This window comes from Oncorhynchus clarkii, chromosome 9 (genome assembly GCF_045791955.1).
Source record: "Oncorhynchus clarkii lewisi isolate Uvic-CL-2024 chromosome 9, UVic_Ocla_1.0, whole genome shotgun sequence".
NCBI lineage: Eukaryota > Metazoa > Chordata > Actinopteri > Salmoniformes > Salmonidae > Oncorhynchus > Oncorhynchus clarkii.
In genome coordinates, this window is record NC_092155.1 from 54,588,815 (window position 1) to 54,610,472 (window position 21,658).

At 40.2% G+C, this 21,658-nt stretch overlaps 2 protein-coding genes across 6 annotated transcripts in view; one reads left to right on the top strand and one right to left on the bottom strand.

Moving 5' to 3' along the window:
• The window catches only part of LOC139416578 (zinc finger and BTB domain-containing protein 17-like), a 19,002-nt gene extending 16,061 nt beyond the window's left edge, over window positions 1-2,941 (top strand). The window contains exon 15 of the mRNA XM_071165407.1: window positions 12-2,941. Within this exon, the coding sequence (XP_071021508.1) occupies window positions 12-454 (443 nt within the window). The 3' untranslated portion in view covers window positions 455-2,941. The remainder of the gene's footprint in view (window positions 1-11) is intronic.
• LOC139416577 (uncharacterized) lies at window positions 2,927-18,202 on the bottom strand. Of its 5 annotated transcripts, none has more exons than XM_071165404.1 (7): window positions 18,096-18,202; window positions 16,069-16,130; window positions 12,253-12,322; window positions 5,588-7,895; window positions 5,393-5,467; window positions 5,134-5,166; window positions 2,927-3,845 (listed from the first exon to the last, which is right to left on the bottom strand). In XM_071165404.1, exons 3-7 carry the CDS (start codon window positions 12,295-12,297, stop codon window positions 3,637-3,639), a joined length of 2,670 nt encoding a protein of 889 aa, XP_071021505.1. In that variant the 5' UTR covers window positions 12,298-12,322; window positions 16,069-16,130; window positions 18,096-18,202; the 3' UTR covers window positions 2,927-3,636. The 5 variants fall into 5 exon arrangements, with proteins under 5 accessions (XP_071021505.1, XP_071021504.1, XP_071021506.1 ...); XM_071165403.1 differs by having other exon boundaries at window positions 16,069-16,119; window positions 18,096-18,107; XM_071165405.1 differs by lacking the exon at window positions 18,096-18,202 and adding an exon at window positions 17,174-17,473.
• Between the last annotated feature and the right edge of the window lie 3,456 nt (window positions 18,203-21,658).

Consider the following 21,658-nt stretch of genomic DNA (forward strand, 5'->3'; position numbering starts at 1 on the left):
CTCCCTCCCAGACCCCAACACTCAGATCCTGTATGCATGCGACTCTTGCGGTGACAAGTTCCTGGACGCCAGCTCACTGGCCCAACATGTGCGAATCCACACCGCCCAGGCCCTGGTCATGTTCCAAGCTGACTCTGACTTCTACCATCAGTACACCGTAGCTGCCACCACCGTGGGGGAAGATGTTACCACAACCTGGCAACCCACTTCCGAGCAGGTTATCCAGGGAGGGGAGCTCGTCTTCCACACCCGAGAGGTTGAGGCGGAAGGGGATGAGGTGACTCAGGAGGAGGGAGGAGAGGTGGTGGCCCAAGCTGACCCCCAGCCAGAGGAGGAAGATGAGGCTGTGACAGAAGAAGGACAAGGAGAAGAGATGGAGTGTGGAATGTGCAGTGATGTGGCACTCAAGAATAAGAATAAAATGCAAAGCAGTCAAGTTCTTACTGGGGTCTGACAATACCTCATACGAAGCTGCCAGTCTCTGGGTCTCTCTGAGTCTCTGCATCAGTGACATGAACATCTGTGTCCAAAGTTTGGGAAGAAACCGTTTGGCTTGTTTTTTGGACATTGTATTAAGTAAAATTATATATATATATATATATATATATATATATATAAAAAGAAGCAAAACACATTGCTATAGGCCTATCTGTGTGTTTCACCATTACCTTGAAAATAAATATGTGTTTAGAGTTAAATAAGTTTGTTATTTGGTGTTTAAAAAAAAAAATGATGAGGCATGTGGCCCACGATGCACACTGAAATTCTCAATGTGGCAGCCCGGGTAAAATTATTGCCCACCCCCATGCTGTACAACATTCAAACTGGGGACCATTGAATGCAGGGGTCAGCAACAGGCAACAGTTTTTGGCCCCCCATATTATTATTTTTTTAATGCAAAATGTCCCAAAAGTAATGTCCCAAGAAGGAAGTTACCCCATCTAAATAATGCAAAAGGTATATTAACTTCAATTATTGAAGAGAGGGCAGGAGACAGTCAACTAAAAAGGTGAGCGGGCAGACAGCTTTGGAGTGCTGAAATGTGAAGCGGTGGCCTCGACAATCAGAGGTGGACTGCAAAAGGTGTTGAAAGTCATTTGAGTAGCCTAATTAATTTCAACAATCGTCTTCATTAGACTTAACAACAAGAGGGCTTTGTTGGAGCCTATGTCTTCCTATTTAAAAAAGAGGTATGCTATCCGACGCCTCAGTTTTAATTAAATAATTGAAATAAGGCTATTGTTTAGGGGCACAAGGGGGAAGATGGATTCTAATCTAGATAACTGGCAAAGTGTATTTTGGGTCGTATAAAATAAGAATATAGCTTTTCATGAACAATTATTTTTAAGTTAATGTATTTATCCAGCTCAACTTCAAGAAAGAACCTGAAAAAATGTACTTCAAATGCCAGCAAGACACTGGGAAAGCACTGGACACAACCAGACCAAGTCAGTTCAGTGCTCTGAGCATTGTCAATCAGCAGCCACTAAACTAAATCAAATCCAACAGTCACCCACCTAATCCAGACAGCCATTTTTATTTGTAATGTTTTTTTTATTTAACTAGGCAAGTCAGTTAAAGGTAATGGGTGTTAGTTAACACCATCCCTTCAGACTGTCTATGAACAGACAGAGACCGAAGATGAAACAGACACGCCAGTCATAATTCTTTAGAATTTGGTGCGGGGCTGTGATCTGGTCTGCTTATTGTCCTTGCCTCGCAGAAAAGTTGCCCTTTTAACAAAATGTCTGGTCAAGGGAGCCTCCTCTGCGGGGCGGGATATTTTTGTTATCCGTAATCTTTGGCCTGTCTGATGTTTGTCTCAATCAAATCATCCCAGACCCCTCCCATATACTCCATCCAGAGTTACAGCCTCTCTCCTCAGTCTATGCAGTTCCTCTATGGACAGTTAATAGATTAAGTATTCATTCATTAGTATTTGATTTTCTGTTTGTTTCTTTAAATAGGAAATAAGCAGACGAAGCCATGTGGCCATAAAGATGTAAGCCTAATGGGTAAATCTAGGAAGTCTAGATATTGTTACGTATTCGGTACATAATATAGAGAATGCAAACAAATACTGCATTCAACTCATCCGTGTACAATTCAAAGTTGCTTAGGGATCTGACCCTTTTTTTAAATTTTCGCATAAAATGACAAACTGCCTGTAGCTCAGGACCTGAACCAAAGATATGCATATTCTCAATACCATTTGAAAGGAAACACTTTGAGGTTTGTGGAAATGCGAAATTAATGTAGGCGAATACAACACATTAGATCTGTTAAAAGATAATACAAAGAAAAAAACATGTTTGAAATGCAAGAGAAAGGCCAATATGACTTAGGAATATAGCCAAAATTTCGACAGTATATGTTCAAAGTTTTAGACTGATCCAATTAACCATTGCATTCTGTTCAAAATGATGTATCAAGACTGCCCAAATGTGCCTAATTGGTTTATTAATACATTTTGAAGTTCATAATTGTGCACTCTCAAACAATAGCATGGTATTCTTTCACTGTAATAGGTACTGTAAATTGGACAGTGCAGTTAGATTACCAAATGTAAGCTTTCTGCCCATATTAGATATGTCTATGTCCTGTGAATTTTGGTTACTTACAACCTCATGATAATCACATTAGCCTACGTTAGCTCAACCGTCCGGCAGGGGATACACCGATCCTGTAGAGGTTAATTTGTCTACAATTTGTTCATCATTGTTGATTTAATTAACTTGCTGGTGGTCCAATATGATGCGTCAGCTTGCCTGCCTGTCGATCTAGCTGCGACTACAGCTGATTTTTTCTCAATGCTTTGTGCTGACCAGTGTTCCTACAGAATGCCTTCTTGTTATGCTATTAATGTACTTGAAGATAAAACTCTGGGAAACCTTTAAAAATAACTGCAGTAGTGAATAACACATGGTAAGGTTAAAAGAAAGCCATCATGTTTATTTGTACAACGGTTCTGGGCCAACATTTCACGAGTGCATAAAATGTTTTATGTCGCAGAGGGGCCAGGCTATGTGTGTAGTCTATACTCTTGTATAATCTTTACTGCAAAATTCAGACAAATACATCAGTCTACACCATTCAGGAAGAAAAAGTAGTGACCAAGATGTTTGATTTTTTTAAATGAATTAGATATTATTAGTAGTATCTTTGGTAGAGCACGCATGGCTTGCCTCACTCCGTCTGACAGTCAAACAGTGAGGTTTTGAGACTGTTCATGAAAGTAACAAAGTAATATAACGTTACTTTCTATGCAAAGTAATATTGTAACAACATTACTTTTGTTACATGTTCTTATAACTAATCACAACACTGCCTAGGACTAAATACCCTTTAAAAAAAAATTAAAAAATCTGATAAATAAACAAACTGCAAATGAACTTTTACATTATTCGGGTAATTGTGTGAATATTAAACATTGTACATAATATTGTCTTGATTACAACTAGGGAATCTGGAGGCACTGCATTTCAGACAGGCAGAGGCACAGACTGACAGACAGGCAGGCAGAGGGACAGACAGGCAGGCAAAGGGACAGAGACAGGCAGGCAGACAGATATGCAGGTAGAGGAACAGACAGAGGCAGAAAGACAAGCAGACAGAGGGCCAGACAGACTACAACATTTATTGGTAGTCCTGCTCACATGTGCTGTAATTCTGTTCTTGACATAATACTTCACTGCCCGCCAGTCCCGCTCTCTGAGGGCTTGTGGCACTGCCTTGATGCATGCAAGAGTCTGCATTCCCTGGAGTAGCTCCAGAGTCCATGAATTGAATATATGTTTCTTCCACTGTCCCTTTGTCCTCCTCACTCCACTTCCTCTTCTTAGAACCTTGGGACAAGTAAACAACAATTCAAAAATATTTGAGGCATTTTTGGTGCGTCACCATACATCATGCTGTATTTGAATTCTATGCATGTGCTTTTGCTGCTTAACTGAAGTCATGCGTTATGTTGCATGCTGTTTACAAACTGGATACATTTTTATTTGTATTTTTTTAACATTCCAGTCATTTAGCAGACACTCTTATCCAGAGCGACTTACTTAGGGTTAAGTGCTCAAGGGCACATCTACAGATTTTTTCACCTTGGAGATTCGAACCAACAACCTTTTGATTACTGGCTTAACGCTCTAACCACTAGGCTACAAAATTGTAAACAAATTTGTGCATACAATTAGAGAAATAAGCTTTTTATGCAAATGGAAAATGTCTGGGATCTTTTATTTCAGCTCATCCAACATGGGACCAGCACATGTTGCGTTTACATTTTTGTTCAGTGTAGAAACAATAACGTTTACTCACTCTCTTACTTTCATGTAGGCTATTTTTGCTTTGACCACATTGATTCGGATGGGGTTTCTCACGATCCGCAAATGCGAGTTGTAGTTGCCATTTACCGATGGGAAAAACAAATGCTATTTGTTGAGTATTAGGAGTACAGTAATACTTCAATAATTTCTGGAAAGCACTGTTATTTGCCCCCTTGATAGTTACGATGGGTAGAAAAATATGTGGTTGTCCCACCTAGCTATCTTAAGATGAAGCTATCTTAAGTCGCCCTGGATAAGAGCGTCTGCTAAAAGACAAATAAAATTATAATAAATTGCTGTGGCTAAAACTACACTAAAATTGTCCAGAGTTTTAGATAACTAAAACTAACGAGAGATGAAATTACTCAAATGTGACTAAGACTAAAACAGCTAACAAAATTAACACTGGTCTCGCTGAGTCTCTCTTTAAAAAATTGGAACATTGCATTATAAGAATGTAATTGTTGGAGCATGAGTAATGAAATCACGAGTGTGTGGATTACTTGTTCATTTTTAGAGCCACAATTTGAGACTCCTTCAGCAAAGTGGCTGAGTACCACTTACTAAAGAACAGAGCTCTAAGATCTGGCTTGGCAGGAAATATAAACCACTAATTCACCGACCACAGTCTACGTGCAAGGACTAATATGTCTATAATAAAAATGTTTGTGGGAGTAAACAGAGAAACTATTTTGACATGACTAAGTGCTGGAAATGCATGCAGACATTTTAGAATAGCAGAGACTAAAGAGCCAAGTGGAAACAGGAACAAACACATCAATAAGATTCATTTGGGCAGGTTCCTTACCTGATCTTCCTGCCATGGCCTCTCGTGTCCTCTCTGGTGAGCCAATGGAAACACATGAATACAAATTCCTAAATCCCATGGATCAGTATTGAAATCCTACAACATGCTGTTTGCATATACAGTATCAATTAAACTGTTGGCCCTAAGGTACAGTATGTGTGTGTCATTTATGAATATGTTATGGCTGGAAATTCAAATTGAACAAGTTTCTAAAAGCTGCTGGGCCTTAAATGCTTTCATTCCACATCAAAATCTTTACCTTGTGGCTCACATGACCTTCCAGGAGTTTCTTCAGTCAAGTCTGTATCACTCTCTTCATCCAGCTCAACACACTCTGAAAGACAAGCAAGCAAGAACATCTCTTAGCAAGGAGAGCGAAATAGACAGGTTGCTCAGAAAAAGTCACCATGACAGGGTTGAGGTACCAGGTTCAACTTGACAGATTGTTACATACCCACTGGACTGATGTGGATCTGGTCAAGACCTTTCCCCTTGAATTCGTTTAGCCTTCCCTGCTCCATCGCCATGAGGACTTTGGTGATTTTTGCCAGCTGAAGTGTCCCCTCAGGTAACCTGTAATATTTTTTGTCCATCTGTAGATCATGTCCCAGGAAATCGGCTAGCAGGTCCATGTCGGTGTCATTTAAGTTGAGTACAGTAGACATCATGGTGATGTGTTTACGCAACTTGGTGGACGAGAGGGATTCTGGACATTTAGCCCCACACTTCTTGGCAAAGAGACGCAGGCAGTCTGATCCGCTGAATGATGTTGGACAGCCTGGAATGGCGAACATATAGATGTTCTCCTTCAGAACGCTGCAATGTTCACGCTTCTCTGCAAGCAGCTCCATTGATTTGATCATTGTAGGGGATAGAAGCACTGCGACTTTTCTTGATCGCTTTCCACATATTTCTATGCGACTAAAATGTTGGCATAGCGCCCGTTCAACATCTGAAAGGGAGTTCCCATAATCGTCATGTAAAGCAGTTTTGTCTCGAGACACGAATGAGGCCACTGTCATCAGGGAGGCATCCCCTGGTCTTTTTCGGTTAAAGACCGTCATTTGTGACAGAGTGACTTTAGCCAGCTGTGCCCACGTCTTCCTGTTAGGTTCTTTGAAAAGTTGGCTGTAGCATGTTTTCTGTTTTTCTTGAAGGTGGATGTGCAGTTTCTTGACATCTTCAGCAAATGTCAAGATCAGTGGAGCATTGAACTTATTTTTTTCAAATGTTTTGTGAGCATGACACGAGATGTACTCTCTCCAGCATGTCTTATAGATATGTTTGAAGTCCTCTACCTTCTGAGCCTTTTTCTTGTTACCGGAGACCCTAGCCTCACAACTAACTATGTCTGCAACCTTCTGAAGGTTATGGCCAAGTTTTAAGGCTAGTGAAGGTGTCTTTAGTGTATTCTTATCACTGTCAAAGCCACAAACAGCTTTCACTGCACTGATTGTGTGGAGGAAGTTGGCTGGATCAATGTATTCCTCCAATCTCGTGAGAGGTGATACATGCTTCCCTTTCAAAACTAGTCTCCCCAGCTCGCGCATTTTCTGCCGTATCAATTCATGATTGGCACGTCTGTGTCCCATAATGTTGTAATGTTGCTCCCCGAACTGGATGATACATTTGTCTTTCTTTATGACATCTACCACCTCATCTTGTGTCATATCATTGACGAGTTTCCACAGTCCCTTGCTTATCCCATCAGGCACAGGTTGTGCATGGGCACAAATAGCCTGCACTCGTGTTTTACCAGGTTTCAGCCGTACACCACTCAGTGGGCACCTTTTCATGTGTTTCCATAGGAATTTTCTTTTAAAGAGTCCTTGGCAATTTGCACAGTGCAAGAAGTCTTTTGGATTTCCATTTGGGGAACTGGTTTGTTTACAAGGAACTATAACACCTTTGCCTTCTCTTATGACTTGCATGTTGTGTGCCCTGTCCCCTCGTTTCCTCAGTATTGTCAGTTGGAGCTTTCTGTCCTTGGAGTTCTTTGGGAAAGAAAGGGCCTTTGCGACTTCAGCTTCACTTTTATGAATCATTTCCAGATGCCGGGCAATTTTTGATTGTGGTTTCTCACAAAAGAGACAGTAATGTTTTTTGGTGTATCTTCTTGATCCATCTTTAGTCTTTGTAACGTGCATGACTTCAAGTGAACTTGTCGATTCTTGCACAGAGGTGTCAGATTCTGTATTTCTATGTCTCTTATAAGTCTTTTTTGGACCATCTTTAGGAGCAGATCTTGCTTTGGTGGGGCCTTTGTTCTTCAATACAGTGCAGTGCTCCAAGCTGCTCTCACTGTCACTTTCTGTTCTTGACACACATTCATCTCGTGTTATTTCTGTGCAGCTGATTGAATCTTCAGAATTATATCCAATCCTGTCTTTGTCAAGTTGGCCATCTTTAGGTTCCAATCTTGCTTTAGTAGGGCATTTGTCCTTCAATGCAGTAAAGTCCTCTAAGCTGCTCTCACTGTCACTTTCTGTTCCTGGCACATATTCATATTCTGGCACATATTCATATTCTGTTATTTCTATGCTGCTGATTGAGTCTTCAGAATCATAACCAAGCAAGTCTTTGTCAAGTTGGCCATCTTTAGGTGCAGATCTTGCTTTAGTGGTGCATTTGTCCTTTAATGCAGTAAAGTCCTCTAAGCTGCTCTCACTGTCACTTTCTGTTCCTGGCACATATTCATATTCTTTTATTTCTATGTTGCTGATTGAATCTCCAGAATCATATCCAAGCATGTGTTTGTTGAGCTGAAATCATGAAAACAAATCAGAATTGATACATTTGTTTTACTAAATGCATTGTCTGATCACTGAAAACCTGAACTGTTTTACTCCAACATATCAACTCATTTACTAAACCAATAACTGTGTCCTTATTATTCTGAAAGGGCCTATTTCATGCAATCAAGTAATAAAATAAAACCATGCACCTTTCTTATGTGTAATCATTCCATTATCTATTCTGTATGCTAGTGTACAGAGTAAAACATGTATCAGGTCTCTAAGTTCCTGACTAACTCCACAGCTAAAGGGATACCGAGACAGATTTGGTCCTTGTGAAAGGAATGAGACTAATTTCATCCCTGTATGATGACCACAAATCAGTGGCCCTAGAAATATGATATCCACAGTATCTTGGCCTGAGCTCAGTCTTGCTCGACCTCTTCAGACTCTGTCACAGACAGAAATATCAACTCAGGGATAATCTTCAGACTTTAAAGTTTCCGGAATGGTGACTTGCTCAGGTAGACCATTTTTAGATAGCTAAAGATCTCATTGGGCCCATATAATACATAGTCACCTCAAATTATTGGCACCCTTGATAAAGAAGAGCAAAAAAGACTAAACTAAATACCAATACTGAGCTATATTTTATGCTCCAAAAAGTTTTCAAATTATTATTTTATACTGATATAATTTCTCAGAGAAATAGATTGTTTCAATATTTTTTATCTCTTAAAAAGATGGGTGAAGATAATTTTGACCCCTCTGTCAAAAGTTTAGTGTTTAGTATTTAGTTCCATATTCTTAGCGCACATTGACTACACCAAGCTAGTGACTACACAAACTTGTTGCATTCACGCTTTGTTTTGGTTGTGTTTCAAAGATCATATCCTTAAGACATGCTAACCTCTCACCATTAGCAATAACAGGGGAGGTTGGCATGTCTTGGGGGTATGATCTTTATTCTTTGGCCCTAATCTATGGATTTCACGAGTGGAAATACAGACATGAATCGTGACACGTCTCCTTCGCATAGAGTTGATCAGGCTGTTGATTGGAATGTGGAATGTTGTCCCATTACACTTGTTGCTTGATATTGGCGGGAATTGTAACACGCGTTCCTACGCGTCGATCCAGAGCATCCCAAACATGGCGAGTATGCAGGCCAGAAACTGGGACATTTTCAGCTTCCAGGAATTGTGTACAGATCCTTGCGACATGGGGCAATGCATTATTATGCTGAAACATAAGGTGATGGCTGCTGATGAATGAGCCTCAGGATCTCATCACGGTATCTCTGTGCATTCAAATTGCCATCGATAAAATGCAATTGTGTTTGTTGTCTGTAACTTATCCCTGCCATACCATAACCCCAAAGCCACAATGGGGCACTCCATTCACAACGTTGATATCAGCAAAATGCTTGCCCACACGACACCATTACACGTGGTCTGTGGTTGTGAGGCTGGATGTACTGCCAGAATCTATAGAACGACGTTGGAGGTGGCTTATGGTAGAGAAATTAACATAAAATTCTCTGGAAACAGCTCTGGTGGACATTCCTACAGTCAGCATCCCTCAACTTGAGACATTGTGGCATTGTGACAAAACTGAACATTTTAGTGGCCTTTTATTGTCCCCAGCACAAGGTGCACCCGTGTAATGATCATGCTGTTTAATTATCTTCTTGATATGCCACACTTGTCAGGTGGATTGATTATCTTGGCAAAGGAGAAATGCTCACAAAATGAGAAAAATGGGCCAAAATTCACCCAAATTATTGTGGGAAGCTTGTGGAAGGCTACCCTAAACATTTGACCCAAGTTAAACAATTTAAAGGCAATGCTACCAAATACTAACTGAGTGTATGTAAACTTCTGACCCACTGGGAATGTGATGAAAGAAATAAAAGCTGAAATAGATCATTCTCTCTACTATTATTCTGACATTTCACATTCTTAAAATAATGTGGTGATCCTTACTGACCTGAGACAGGGAATTTTTACTAGGATTAAATGTCAGGAATTGTGAACTTAAGTTTAAATATATTTGACTAAGGTGTATGTAAAGTTATGACTTCAACTGTGTGTGTGTGTAATATATATATATATATATATAAATAAATAAATAAAACATCCCTTTTTCAGGACCCTGTCTTTCAAAGATAATCCAAATAACTTCACAGATGTTCATTGTAAAGGGTTTCAACACTGTCCCATGCTTGTTCAATGAGCAATAAACAATTAATGAACATGCACCTGTGGAACGGTCGTTAAGACACTAACAGCTTACAGGCGGTAGGCAATTAAGGTCACACTTGTGAAAACTTAGGACACTAAAAAGGCCTTTCTACTGACCAAAAGAAAGATGAACTGCGTGAACGTGCCTTAGGCATGCTGCAAGGAGGCATGAGGACTGCAGATGTGGCCAGGGAAAGAAATTGCAATGTCCGTACTGTGAGTCGACTAAGACAGCGCTACAGGGAGACAGGACGGACAGCTGATTGTCCTCGCAGTGGCAGACCACGTGTAACAACACCTGCACAGGATCGGTACATCAGAACATCACACCTGCGAGACAGGTACAGAATGGCAACAACAACTGCCGAAGTTACACCAGGAATGCACAATCCCTCCATCAGTGCTCAGACTGTCCGCAATAGGCTGAGAGAGGCTGGACTGAGGGCTTGTAGGCCTGTTGTAAGGCAGGACCTCACCAGACATCACCAGCAACAATGTCGCCTATGGACACAAACACACCGTCGCTGGACCAGACAGGACTGGCAAAAAGGGCTCTTCACTGAAGAGTCGCGGTTTTGTCTCACCAGGGGTGATGATTAGATTCACGTTTATCATCGAAGGAATGAGCGTTACACCAACGTGACACGCCTGTACTCGGGAGCGGGATCGATTTGGAGGTGGAGGGTCCGTCATGGTCTGGGGCGGTGTGTCACAGCATCATTGGACTGAGCTTGTTGTCATTGCAGGCAATCTCAACGCTGTGCATCACAGGGAAGACATCCTCCTCTCTCATGTGGTACCCTTCCTGCAGGCTCATCCTGACATGACCCTCCAGCATGACAATGCCACCAGCCATACTGCTCGTCCTGTGCGTGATTTCCTTCAAGACAGGAATGTCAGTGTTCAGCCATGGCCAGCGAAGAGCCCGGATCTCAATCCCATTGAGCACGTCTAGGACCTGTTGGATCGGAGGGTGAGGGCTAGGGCCATTCCCCGCAGAAACGTCCGGGAACTTGCAGGTGTCTTGGTGGAAGAGTGGGGTAACATCTCACAGCAAGAACTAGCAAATCTGGTGCAGTCAATGAGGAGATGCACTGCGGTACTTAATGCACCTGGTGGCCACACCAGATACTTACTGTTACTTTTGATTTTGACCTCCCCTTTGTTCGGGGACACATTATTCCATTTATGTTAGTCACATGTCTGTGGAACTTGTTCAGTTTATGTCTCAGTTGATGAATCTTATGTTCATACAAATATTTACACTTTAGGTTTGCTAAAAAATAAACGCAGTTGACAGTGAGAGGACGTTTCTTTTTTAGCTGATATATATGTATATATTTTTTTTTTTATTAAATCTAATTTACAAAAATCTGCAAGGAACAAGAGAAAATGCCTAAATCCAGATGTGCAAAGCTGATACAGACATACTTAAGACGACTCAAAGCTGTAATCGCCACCAAAGGTCCTTCTACAAAAGTAGTGACTCAGGGTTGTGAATACTTATGCAAATGAGATATTTATCCTTCATTTTCTATACCTTCGCTAACATTTCTAAAAGCATGTTTCACTGTCATTATGGGGTTGTGTGTGTGTGTAGATGGGGGGGAAAAACGAGCCGAATACAATAGGTATTACCGTGAAATGCTTACTTACAAGCCCTTAACCAACAATGTAGTTTTCGAAAAATACGAGTTAAGCAAATATTTACTAAATAAACTATAAAAGTTACAAAATAACAATAACGAGGCTATATACAGGAGGTACCGGTACAGAGTCAATGTGTGGGGGTAGAGGTTAGTCGAGGTAATATGTAAAGTGACTATGCATAGATAATAACAGCGAGTAGCAGCAGCTTAACAAAATGTGGAATAAGTCAAGAGGTATGAATACTTTCTGAAGGCACTGTATGTCAAGGGTTTTTGAAAATCAGGAAGGCAGAAGCCTCTGCAGAATTGCAGTTCACAGTCAGCCTAAAACATGACATAGTTGCTGTTGACACACAATGGAAGTGAAACAAGCTCCAAAATGGCTATTGTACAATTATCCCCAAACATTTCTCCCCAAACACAAGTGGTGACAACTTTGCAGGACTTAAATAATATCAGCCATTTTGTGTTGTGATATACAATGATACTTACAAATACACTCTCCACTTCTCTGGTTGAAGAAGATGTATTGTCCATTTCTGAGCTTGACTGAAAAGAAAATCTAAAAAGAACCATTTCAGGTAATGAAATGACCACACTCAAATCAGTGACTTGCATCTTATGTGAGGTTGAACTGACAGTCTTCCAAAATAAAAAAGGAAGCAAAGCGCCTTACTAGCAAGAGTGACACAGACAAGCTGATGTTAGAAGACAACATCTAGGTTAGGGCTATTCAAATGGCTGCCAGTGGGCAAGATGCGGCCTTTTACCAATTTAGATTGGCCATTTGCTCAAACATAAAAAACGATTTCATCAGCTAAAAATCCATGCAGAAATCCAATGTTAAGTGCCAAAATGAGTTCAACATTCTCCAATGGGAGAATCTGTTTTCCCAACGTCCTGCCCATTAAGTGCTGTCAATCAATAGCACTAAGATACCAGTTACAGCCAATCAGAGCAGCTAACAGGGGTACAGGGTCTGTCTGGTCACCTATAGGTGGTATGGACTCTTTCACCGCAGATGTGACTACACTGCCTGAGTGTGCTTTGCGCTAAACTCTGCGGTGAGTTAAAGAATGCACTGGACTCAGTTATGGCCATCATAAACTTTATCTGATCAACATTTAGCCTTCAACATTGCTTGTTTCTTAGTCTGCTGAAAGACATGTCTGCTGAGCATCATGATTCAGTGGTTAAATAAGGGTAGACCTAACGCTCTTAAGAGAGTATGTGAGCTTAGGGAGGGGAGAGTTGCTTATCTCTCGACTGCCGTCAGAAGAAACCCATCACATTCTAGAGAAAATGATTTTTTTTTTCAATCACTTGAATGGACTTAATTTGGGACTACAGGGGAGGGACAAAACAGTTAATGACATAAATTAAAAATAGTCTGCTTTCCAAAGAAATTTGGGTAACACTTTACTTGACACCCAGTATCATAACGTTATGGCACGGTCAAAACCATGTCAAAATATGTCATAACAGCTAACATAACTTTTCATAACACTCATGACCCATATATGTACACCTGCTGAGACAAATTGCATCATTTTATGGCTGGTTATGTTCAAATGTGTTTTTTTCCTGCCAATAACTTTCCTTTCGTTTGTTGTTGTAACAAATTCTTTAGTCATTTTTTCTCTCCATCATATTTAAAATAATTTGTCATTAAGCATTATGATCATTATGACCATCATAATCATATAAGCCAGATATGTATATCACGTACTTTCCCTTATGTCAGTCATCAGTCAAATAGAGGGTGTCTTGTCCTGTTCCTTAAATCTGCTCCTGCATGCACCCCAGTCATCAGAAACAAAGCATTTGGGTAGTTGCATGTCTGACATCAATGTGTGCACAAATACAATGATATTAAATTCTGGTCAATTCCAGAAAATGTTTGGTAACATAAACATACTACTGACAAGTAGGCTATGGTGTAATGAAATGTTTTGCTTTGTGTGGTAGGTTGTGGGTTTTGACATTTATGTAGGCGTCATAACCAGCCATAAAATAATTGAATATGTCACAACAGGTGTAAATATGCCAGTTTATGACAAGTTATGTCAGCTGTTATGACATGGTTATGACCGTTTCATAACGTGTAAGGACGCTGGGTGTCAAGTAAAGTGTTACAGACATGTTGTATTTTCCCAAACATCTTTGCAACGAGATTTGGTGAGTTTAATCTCCCCACAGAGGTGCTGAATTTTGTTAGGGACATGTTCGATACTGAAGGGGGAGGGGGCACTTCTTTGCGAAAGCTAAACAGGTGCCGACGTCACTCACCGAGGGTTCCCTCCAGCTGTAGACATGCAAACGTCTTATCTGAGGCAGGCACTTAAGTCTGTGGGCTGTGCAATGTTTTGGACTGATCATATTACTGCAGAGTAATTCCCAAACATGACAGCACTGGCGTTTTTTCTTTTAACGGTGTTTGGATAAACATACACAACATATAAATTCAGCTTCTCTCACATGAAAACGAACACTGTTCTTCTCTGTCAAATGTGCATCAACAACACTGCAGGTTGCCCTGAATTCATATGTGCCAAATGTTTTGCTCTTTCACAATTTAAAAAGTGCATCCAACTTGGAATTCTAACTCAGAAACTCTGGCATCTTTCTACAGCTCAGATTTTCCAACCTGAAGATTACTGACATTGTGATTTGACTCTGTTTTTTTCCCCAAGTTCCCAGTTGTCTTGAAAGCACCATTAATGTTTCTGCACTTTAATGTTCCATCATTATGCAGTTTTACATATTCATAAGCATGATCATTTCATACTTCAAAACATGTTCATAACAATTATCAGATTATCTTGAACCATCATCATAACATGGCATGTGCATTGTAACAATTAATAACCCCTTACATTGTCAGGTTAATTATTTTACTGATAAAAGTCTTTACAGTTTGAGTAGAATAGCTCTGACTTTTATTGACAAATTCTGTCAAATAGGACACAATGCGTGATTTCTGATTGTCTAGTTTTCTGGATATTACAAAAGGTGTACCGCAGAGATCAGTATTGGGACCTGTTCTCTTTCCCATTCATATAAATAATATTAAAACTGTTAAAACTTGTAATATTCATCTGTTTTCAGATGACACTTATGTATGCCATTGTCCCAACTGTTGACAAGGCTATATTAGAGCTGCAATTTGACTTTGTTGCCTTACAAAATAGCCTGTTTGGTTTAAAACATGTACTTCATGCGGGCAAGACTGTTGTATGTTGTTCTCTAATCCTCGCAAACAAAAAACATTTGACTACATATTTATTAATTGCCTTTCTCCCATCAATCTGGTTCCCGGCAATAAATACCTGGGCATTTGGATTGACAAGATTTAATGTTTAAAAAAAGATATGGATGAGATAGTTAATTATCCACGATTTAATGTGGGCTTCTTTATAGAAATATATATTGCCTCTCCCTAAATAGCAAGAAGCAGATTGTACATTCAACTTTCGTGCCAGTTCTTGATTACGGTGACACCATTTACCAGACTGCAGCAGCCATTACTGTTAAACCTTTGGATGCCATGTCTCCCATAGCTCCCTTCACAGGTGACAGTTTCAATACTCACCACTGAATGCTGTATCAAAAGGTTGGCTGGTTCTCATTAAAGTCCCGTAGATCAGTTAATTATTACCTTTTTATTTACAAAGTACTACTACACAATCTTCCGACTTATCTAACTTCACTGTTCAAATATAAAAACATGAGATACCAAACCCGTCCACGAGGTTGGTTGAATCTTAAGGTTCCTCGGGTCTCCACCGAACTAGGTAAATGTGCTTTTAGTTTTAAAGCACCACATTGCTGGAACCAACTATAAAATACATTACAATTGCATGTTCTGGTGCCACTCTGACAATTTAAAATATTGATTGGGGACCTGCTTATTGAGGAATGTAATAGTTTTCCTTGAATATTTGTGTATTGCTGTATTTTACTTGTTTCATATAGTATTTGATTTTTAGATTTATGAAATTATATATTGATGGCTCCCTTGTGAAAGAGAACCTCATCTCAATGGTGACTCCCTGCTAAAATAACGATACAATTAAATAAAATTAACTGGCAACATTGCCCAGCCCCTCAACCCCTCAACCCAATACAGAGAGAGGTAGGGAACTGGCAGTAATTAGACACTGAATGCATGTATTCACTAGGAAACAACATTAATACATGTAGCTAAGGATGCACAATCAATTAATTGGCTAGTAAGCCTACATGAAGCAGAAAACAACTAGCTGAATGTCAAATGTTTTTAAATCAGATAATGTTACAATATCTTACCTCCACACCAGTCGGGAAAGAGTGCTTGGTCCTGCTAAAGCGTCAATTGGCCTGTTTAGTCCCTGAAAGAAAACGGATTTAAAAAGATGATTTGCAACAAATAACCAATTCAGGATTTAAAAAATAAGCGGTTCTTTGTAGTTGACACATTCCTGAATGTACAATTAACTAGTTAGTTTAACTTTGGTTGTTCATCTAAACACCGCCTGCTGGCAATCAGCAGGGACATAAACGTTCAGCCTGCTGCAGAGACCCTTTCCATGGTCTCTCTAGTCTAGAGCAATGGTTAAATTGAGCATGTTTTACATCTCTAAATGGATAAACTTGTGAGAAATGTGATTATTGAACAAATCTGTGAGTTTGCATAATTTATTATCATCCTAAATTAAGATATTGAATTATTTTGCCATATCAAAATACAAAATAGGATTAATATGTAATTAATGTATATTACGCTACTTTCCATGATATAAACTGTGTGTTACTACTACATTACACAAACTGACCACATCGAATGGGGGGAGGGTTACACATGATTTTTACCTCAGATTGGTGATGTTAGTATAAAAGTTTATCGTCAACACGATGACAAAATATCAATTGCTTAAAACAGATCAATATCTTTGGTGTTGTAATGTTGATTTTGTCATACACGCTGAGGGTAGCAGGATTTAGAACGCTAATAACATTTTATTTCTCAAATGGCGCAGATAATTCGGACGGTCTATATAAAAGTCGATGACTACACAACAATAGACGGAATTGAAAGTCAAACGATTACTTAAATAGCCGCCAACCGTTGTCAATGTTGATACCTTATGGCGGGTCGTGATTCGTTGTAAATTAACTAAACAGAAAAAGTGTTGTATTCCCTTTTCCATGATGGCAGCCTCCCGAAATCAACATCCGCCATTTCAAAATAAAGATAGAAGCCTTATACAAATTATCATCTAACCAACCATGTACAGGTTATTCCAAGTTTCCGTGTGGCCTTTGAATAGCGTTAGTTTAAACAGCGCTACAACCCAAACGTTTACCCCCTGTTCTATTGATTTCAGTATGATATCGATGGAAGTGATTAACATAAAGGTGTTGTTACACTTACCTCGTTGGTGACCTACTTGAATCAAAATGCAACACTTCAAATTGTAGCTAGCGTTCTTCTACAAATTGTCCTCCAACCAGTGATGTACACATGATTCTCAAATTCCGTGTGGTTTTTGAGTGTGTGAGATTTACACAGCATTCCCCCCTCTCGGGCAATTTATTTCAACGTGATAATAGATTGGAGTGATTGACAAAACAATGTTGCGTTTCTCTTTTTGTTTTGGTGACCCCCATATCCAAATTCAACATTCCAAAATGCAGCTGACCGTTGTGAAGGGTATCCTCTAACCAGTGAAGTAAAAATATCCTCATTCCATGTGGTTTTGAGTTGTGGTAGTTTGAACAGCGCATCGATTAATGATTTAGTACCACTTGACAAAACTGGGTTTTGGTGCGTGTGGAGTTTATAGGGTGCTCGTTTAAAAAATACAAGTAATATGATTACTATTGTTGCACATGTAAGTGTAGTTAGTAAATTGTATGTTTACGTTTTCAATATATCACTAACTGTTTCTGCATATTGGTTATTGATTTGGACACTTTAAAACTGTTGGACATTGGGCTATTTATTAATGTCTTGTCAACAGGAAGCAGCGGCTGCATTATTTTCAACTAAAATTATAGGAATATAAATTGAATTTAGCATTTAATTTAATGGTATTGTACTGCTGAATGAGTCCAAAAACTTGCAGTGATTTATTTATTTGGATGATTTACCAAGAATCACCAAAACGGGTTTTTCGTCCCTACGTTACTAATCGGACGGTAGTGTCCAACAACGTAAGCTAACAGTAGTTAGCTAGATAGCTTGCTTGGCTAGTGGGATGATGTTGAAAACACACTCGGCGTTGCATACCCCAATGATCGAATTAAACATTCAAATGAAAGTAATTTGTTGAATAAATAAACGTTGTACTCACATTTCACGAAGTTGGTCTTTGTTATTCTAGCGAGAAAGCGTTCTCCCAAGAAATCTTCTTCAAATGTGGGTGGCAGATCACAATTTACTGTTAGGTGCATATAGCGCCATCTTCTGTACTGGAGTGTGAGGCCTTCCCTATTAATCAAGGTTATTAATCAATTTCTCTTATCTAGGCCCTGCGTTTTTGCCTACTTCTGGAATGTGAATTCATTGCAATTTGAGACAAAAATGGAAGGGAAATGGATGGGGAATCGGGAAGAAAAATTGCCCTACCAACTAACCCTACACCCAAAAAACCGCACCACTATTCCACTACTTGGCTCTATCTGATCCTACACCAAGCCGGCAGCCTGGGAGAACCCGGGACAACTATTGCCTAACATTAGCGTCACGGAAGTGTGTGTGGATTTTGTCAAGAAGGGATAAAGATTTTGTCAAATTTGACTTTTCGTAGGGGGTTTAGGAGAACTAATAAAAAAAATACGAGGCCAAATCATGAAGTCAGTGACCTTCAGGACGGAAAGTCGGAGCTCTAGAAAGAGGCCCGAGTGGGAATTCTGAGTTGGATGACCGTTCAAAATGATTTTTTTCCAGGTGGAACTCGTTTTCCAAGTTCCCAGTTGTCTTGAACGCACTGAATCCGGAAGTCGGAGATTTCCGAGTTCTCAGTTGTTTTGAACAAGGCATTCAAAGCGCCACCAGAAAGCGGTGAATGAGCGAGATTTCTTGCACGTTATCGTCACAAACCTGACATTTTTAAAGAGACGATGTACAATGCAATGCGTTTCAATAAGAATATAGTGCTTTACACAATGTAGAAACAACTTATTTTGTAATTTCAATGACAGGTATTCGTATCAACATTTTAGCTTTGATAATAAGCTGATGTATTTACAGTGTTACACATTAATTTCTATGGCACAACATGTGCTTCAAATGTAGCTAGAATTCATATAGTCCCAATATAGACTGTATCTCCCCCCCAAAATTCTGGCGCTCCTACATTTTATTTGGGGGCTCCTACCTTTCTTTAAGAAGGGAGTACCAGTGCTACCAATATTTTTGTTTTAAATTTAGAGCCTTGAACGCAGCTATAGTTTTCTTTCTCAAATGACACAGGTAATTCGGGCCGTCTCTATAAAAGTCACTAGCCACACACCAATAAACAGTCCCATTATCAATAAATAGCAGCCAACGATTGTCATTGTTTTTATTTTGTAACCTTTATTTAACTAGGCAAGTCAGTTAAGAACACATTCTTATTTTACAATGATGGCCTACCCTGGCCAAACCCTCCCCTAACCAATTGTGCACCACCCTATGGGACTCCCGATCACAGCCAGTTGTGATACAGCCTAGGATCTAACCAGGGTCTGTAGTGATGCCTCTAGCACTGAGAAGCAGTGCCTTAGACCGTTGCGCCACTTAGATATTGTATGGCGGGTTGTGAAAATGTGTTTTGTTCCCTTTTCGCTGATGGCAGCCTCCTGAAATTAACATCAGCCATTCCAAAATATACACTGAACAAAAATATAAACTGGATTTGCAACATTTTCAAATATTTTACTGAGTTACAATTCACATAAGGAAATTAGTCCATTGAAATAAATGATCCCCTAATCTTTAGATTTCACGTGACTGGGAATACAGATATGCATCAGTTGGTCACAGATACCTTTTTTTTTTAAGTAGGGGTGTGGATCAGAAAACCAGTCATTATTTGGTGTGACCACCATTTGACCACATCTCCTTCGCATAGAGTTGATCAGGCTGTTGATTGTGGCCTGTGGAATTTAGCCCCACCCCTCTTCAATGGCTATACAAAGTTAATGGATATTGGCGGGAACTGGAGCACGCTGTCATACACGTTGATCCAGAGTATCCCAAACATGCTCCATGGGTGACATGTCTGGTATGCAGGCCATGGAAGAACTAGGACATTTTCATGCTGAAACATGAGGTGATAGCGGTGGATGAATGGCACAACAATGGGCCTCAGGATCTCGCCACGGTATCTCTGTGCATCAAAATTGCTATGATAAAATGCAATTGTGTTCCTTCTTAGTAGCTTATGCCTGCCCATACCATAACCCCACTGCTACCATGGGGCGCTCTGTTCACAATGTTGACATCAAGCTCACAGGACGCCATACACTGTCTGCCATCTGCCCGGTACAGTTGAAACCGGGATTCATCCGTGAAGAGCACACTTTTCCAACGTGCCAGTGGCCATCGAAGTTGAGCATTTTCCCAGTGAAGTTGGTTACGACGACGAACTGCAGTCAGGTCAAGACCCTGGTGAGGACGAGGAGCACGCAGATGAGCTTCCATGAGATGGTTTCTGACAGTTTGTGTAGAGATTCTTTGGTTATGCAAACCCACAGTTTTATCAGCTGTCCAGGTGGCTGGTCTCAGACAATCCCGCAGGTGAAGAAACCAGATGTGGAGGTCCTTGGTAGGCGTGGTTACACGTGGTCTGGGGTTGTGAGGCTGGTTCGATATACTGAGAAATTCTCTAAAGCAACGTTGCAGTCAGTATGCCAATTGCACGCTCCCTCAAAACTTGAGACATCTGTGGCATTGTGTTGTGTGACAAAATGGCTTATTTTAGAGAGGCTTTTACTGTCCCCAGCACAAGGTGCACCTGTGTAGTGATCATGCTGTTTAATCAGATTCTTGATATACCACAACTGTCAGGTTGGCAAAGGAGAAATGCTCACCAACAGGGATGTTAACAAATTTGAGCTTATGGAACATTTCTGGGATCTTTTATTTCAGCTCATGAAACATGGGGCCAACAATATGTTGCACGCTTTCCTGAGATTGAGTAGCACAATAACCATCTTGTGGTGGGAGAGATCAGGAGCAATCAGGTCAACATAATTTACTTTTAGGACTGACTTAGAGATCTGTTCTGTTTACATAGATCTGTTGTGCAATTATCTAATCAAAGAGACAATGTGTGCTTGCTTTTATAGGCAGCTCAGATCCGTTAGCCAGTAATAGAGATAGAGATGCATATTGAAAAATGTGCATTGGCTGGTGCTAGGAAAGTGATTGAAGTCAGACACATCTCCATCTTTGTATCTTGAAATGTTCAGAGGAGGTTTTACCCCCTAGATAGAGACATCGGGAACATAGTCAGGAAGACAAATGACAGTACGAGGCGGTCAAGCATTCACCAAGTCAATCTGCAGGTAACCATTGCTTTGGTAGGAGATTGTTTTTTAGGATTGAAACAACATTGGAGAGAATTGATCCTTGCCTTCTGGCTGATCTATTTGTGGTATCAGGATGGGTGAAGAAGAGGTTGGGGACTGTTGAATCAGTGAAAGTAACTTAAAGTGGATTTGTGAATATATTTTTTGTGTCTTCCATCCTGAAGGAGCAGGTGTCCCAGGACAAGACCTGTGACTTGCTCTGCTATACGGGCGCAATTGAAAGGAATGACAATTGGAGTGATGTTAAGTGTTGAGGAGGACCAACTGAATTTGGAAGATTCGTGGTGTCTGCAACGCCTGCCGTTTGGTGTGACGCAGACCCGGTGGAGAGTGTGGTGAA

Coding starts and splice junctions, on each gene's coding strand:
- LOC139416577 (XM_071165402.1), bottom strand. CDS start 12,378: ATGCAAGTCACTGATTTGAGTGTGGTCATTTCATTACCTGAAATGGTT. Junction 7,896..12,252: donor GAGAAGTGGAGAGTGTATTT/GTAAGTATCATT, acceptor TCATGATTTCAG/CTCAACAAACACATGCTTGG. Junction 5,468..5,587: donor GATCCACATCAGTCCAGTGG/GTATGTAACAAT, acceptor CTTGTCTTTCAG/AGTGTGTTGAGCTGGATGAA.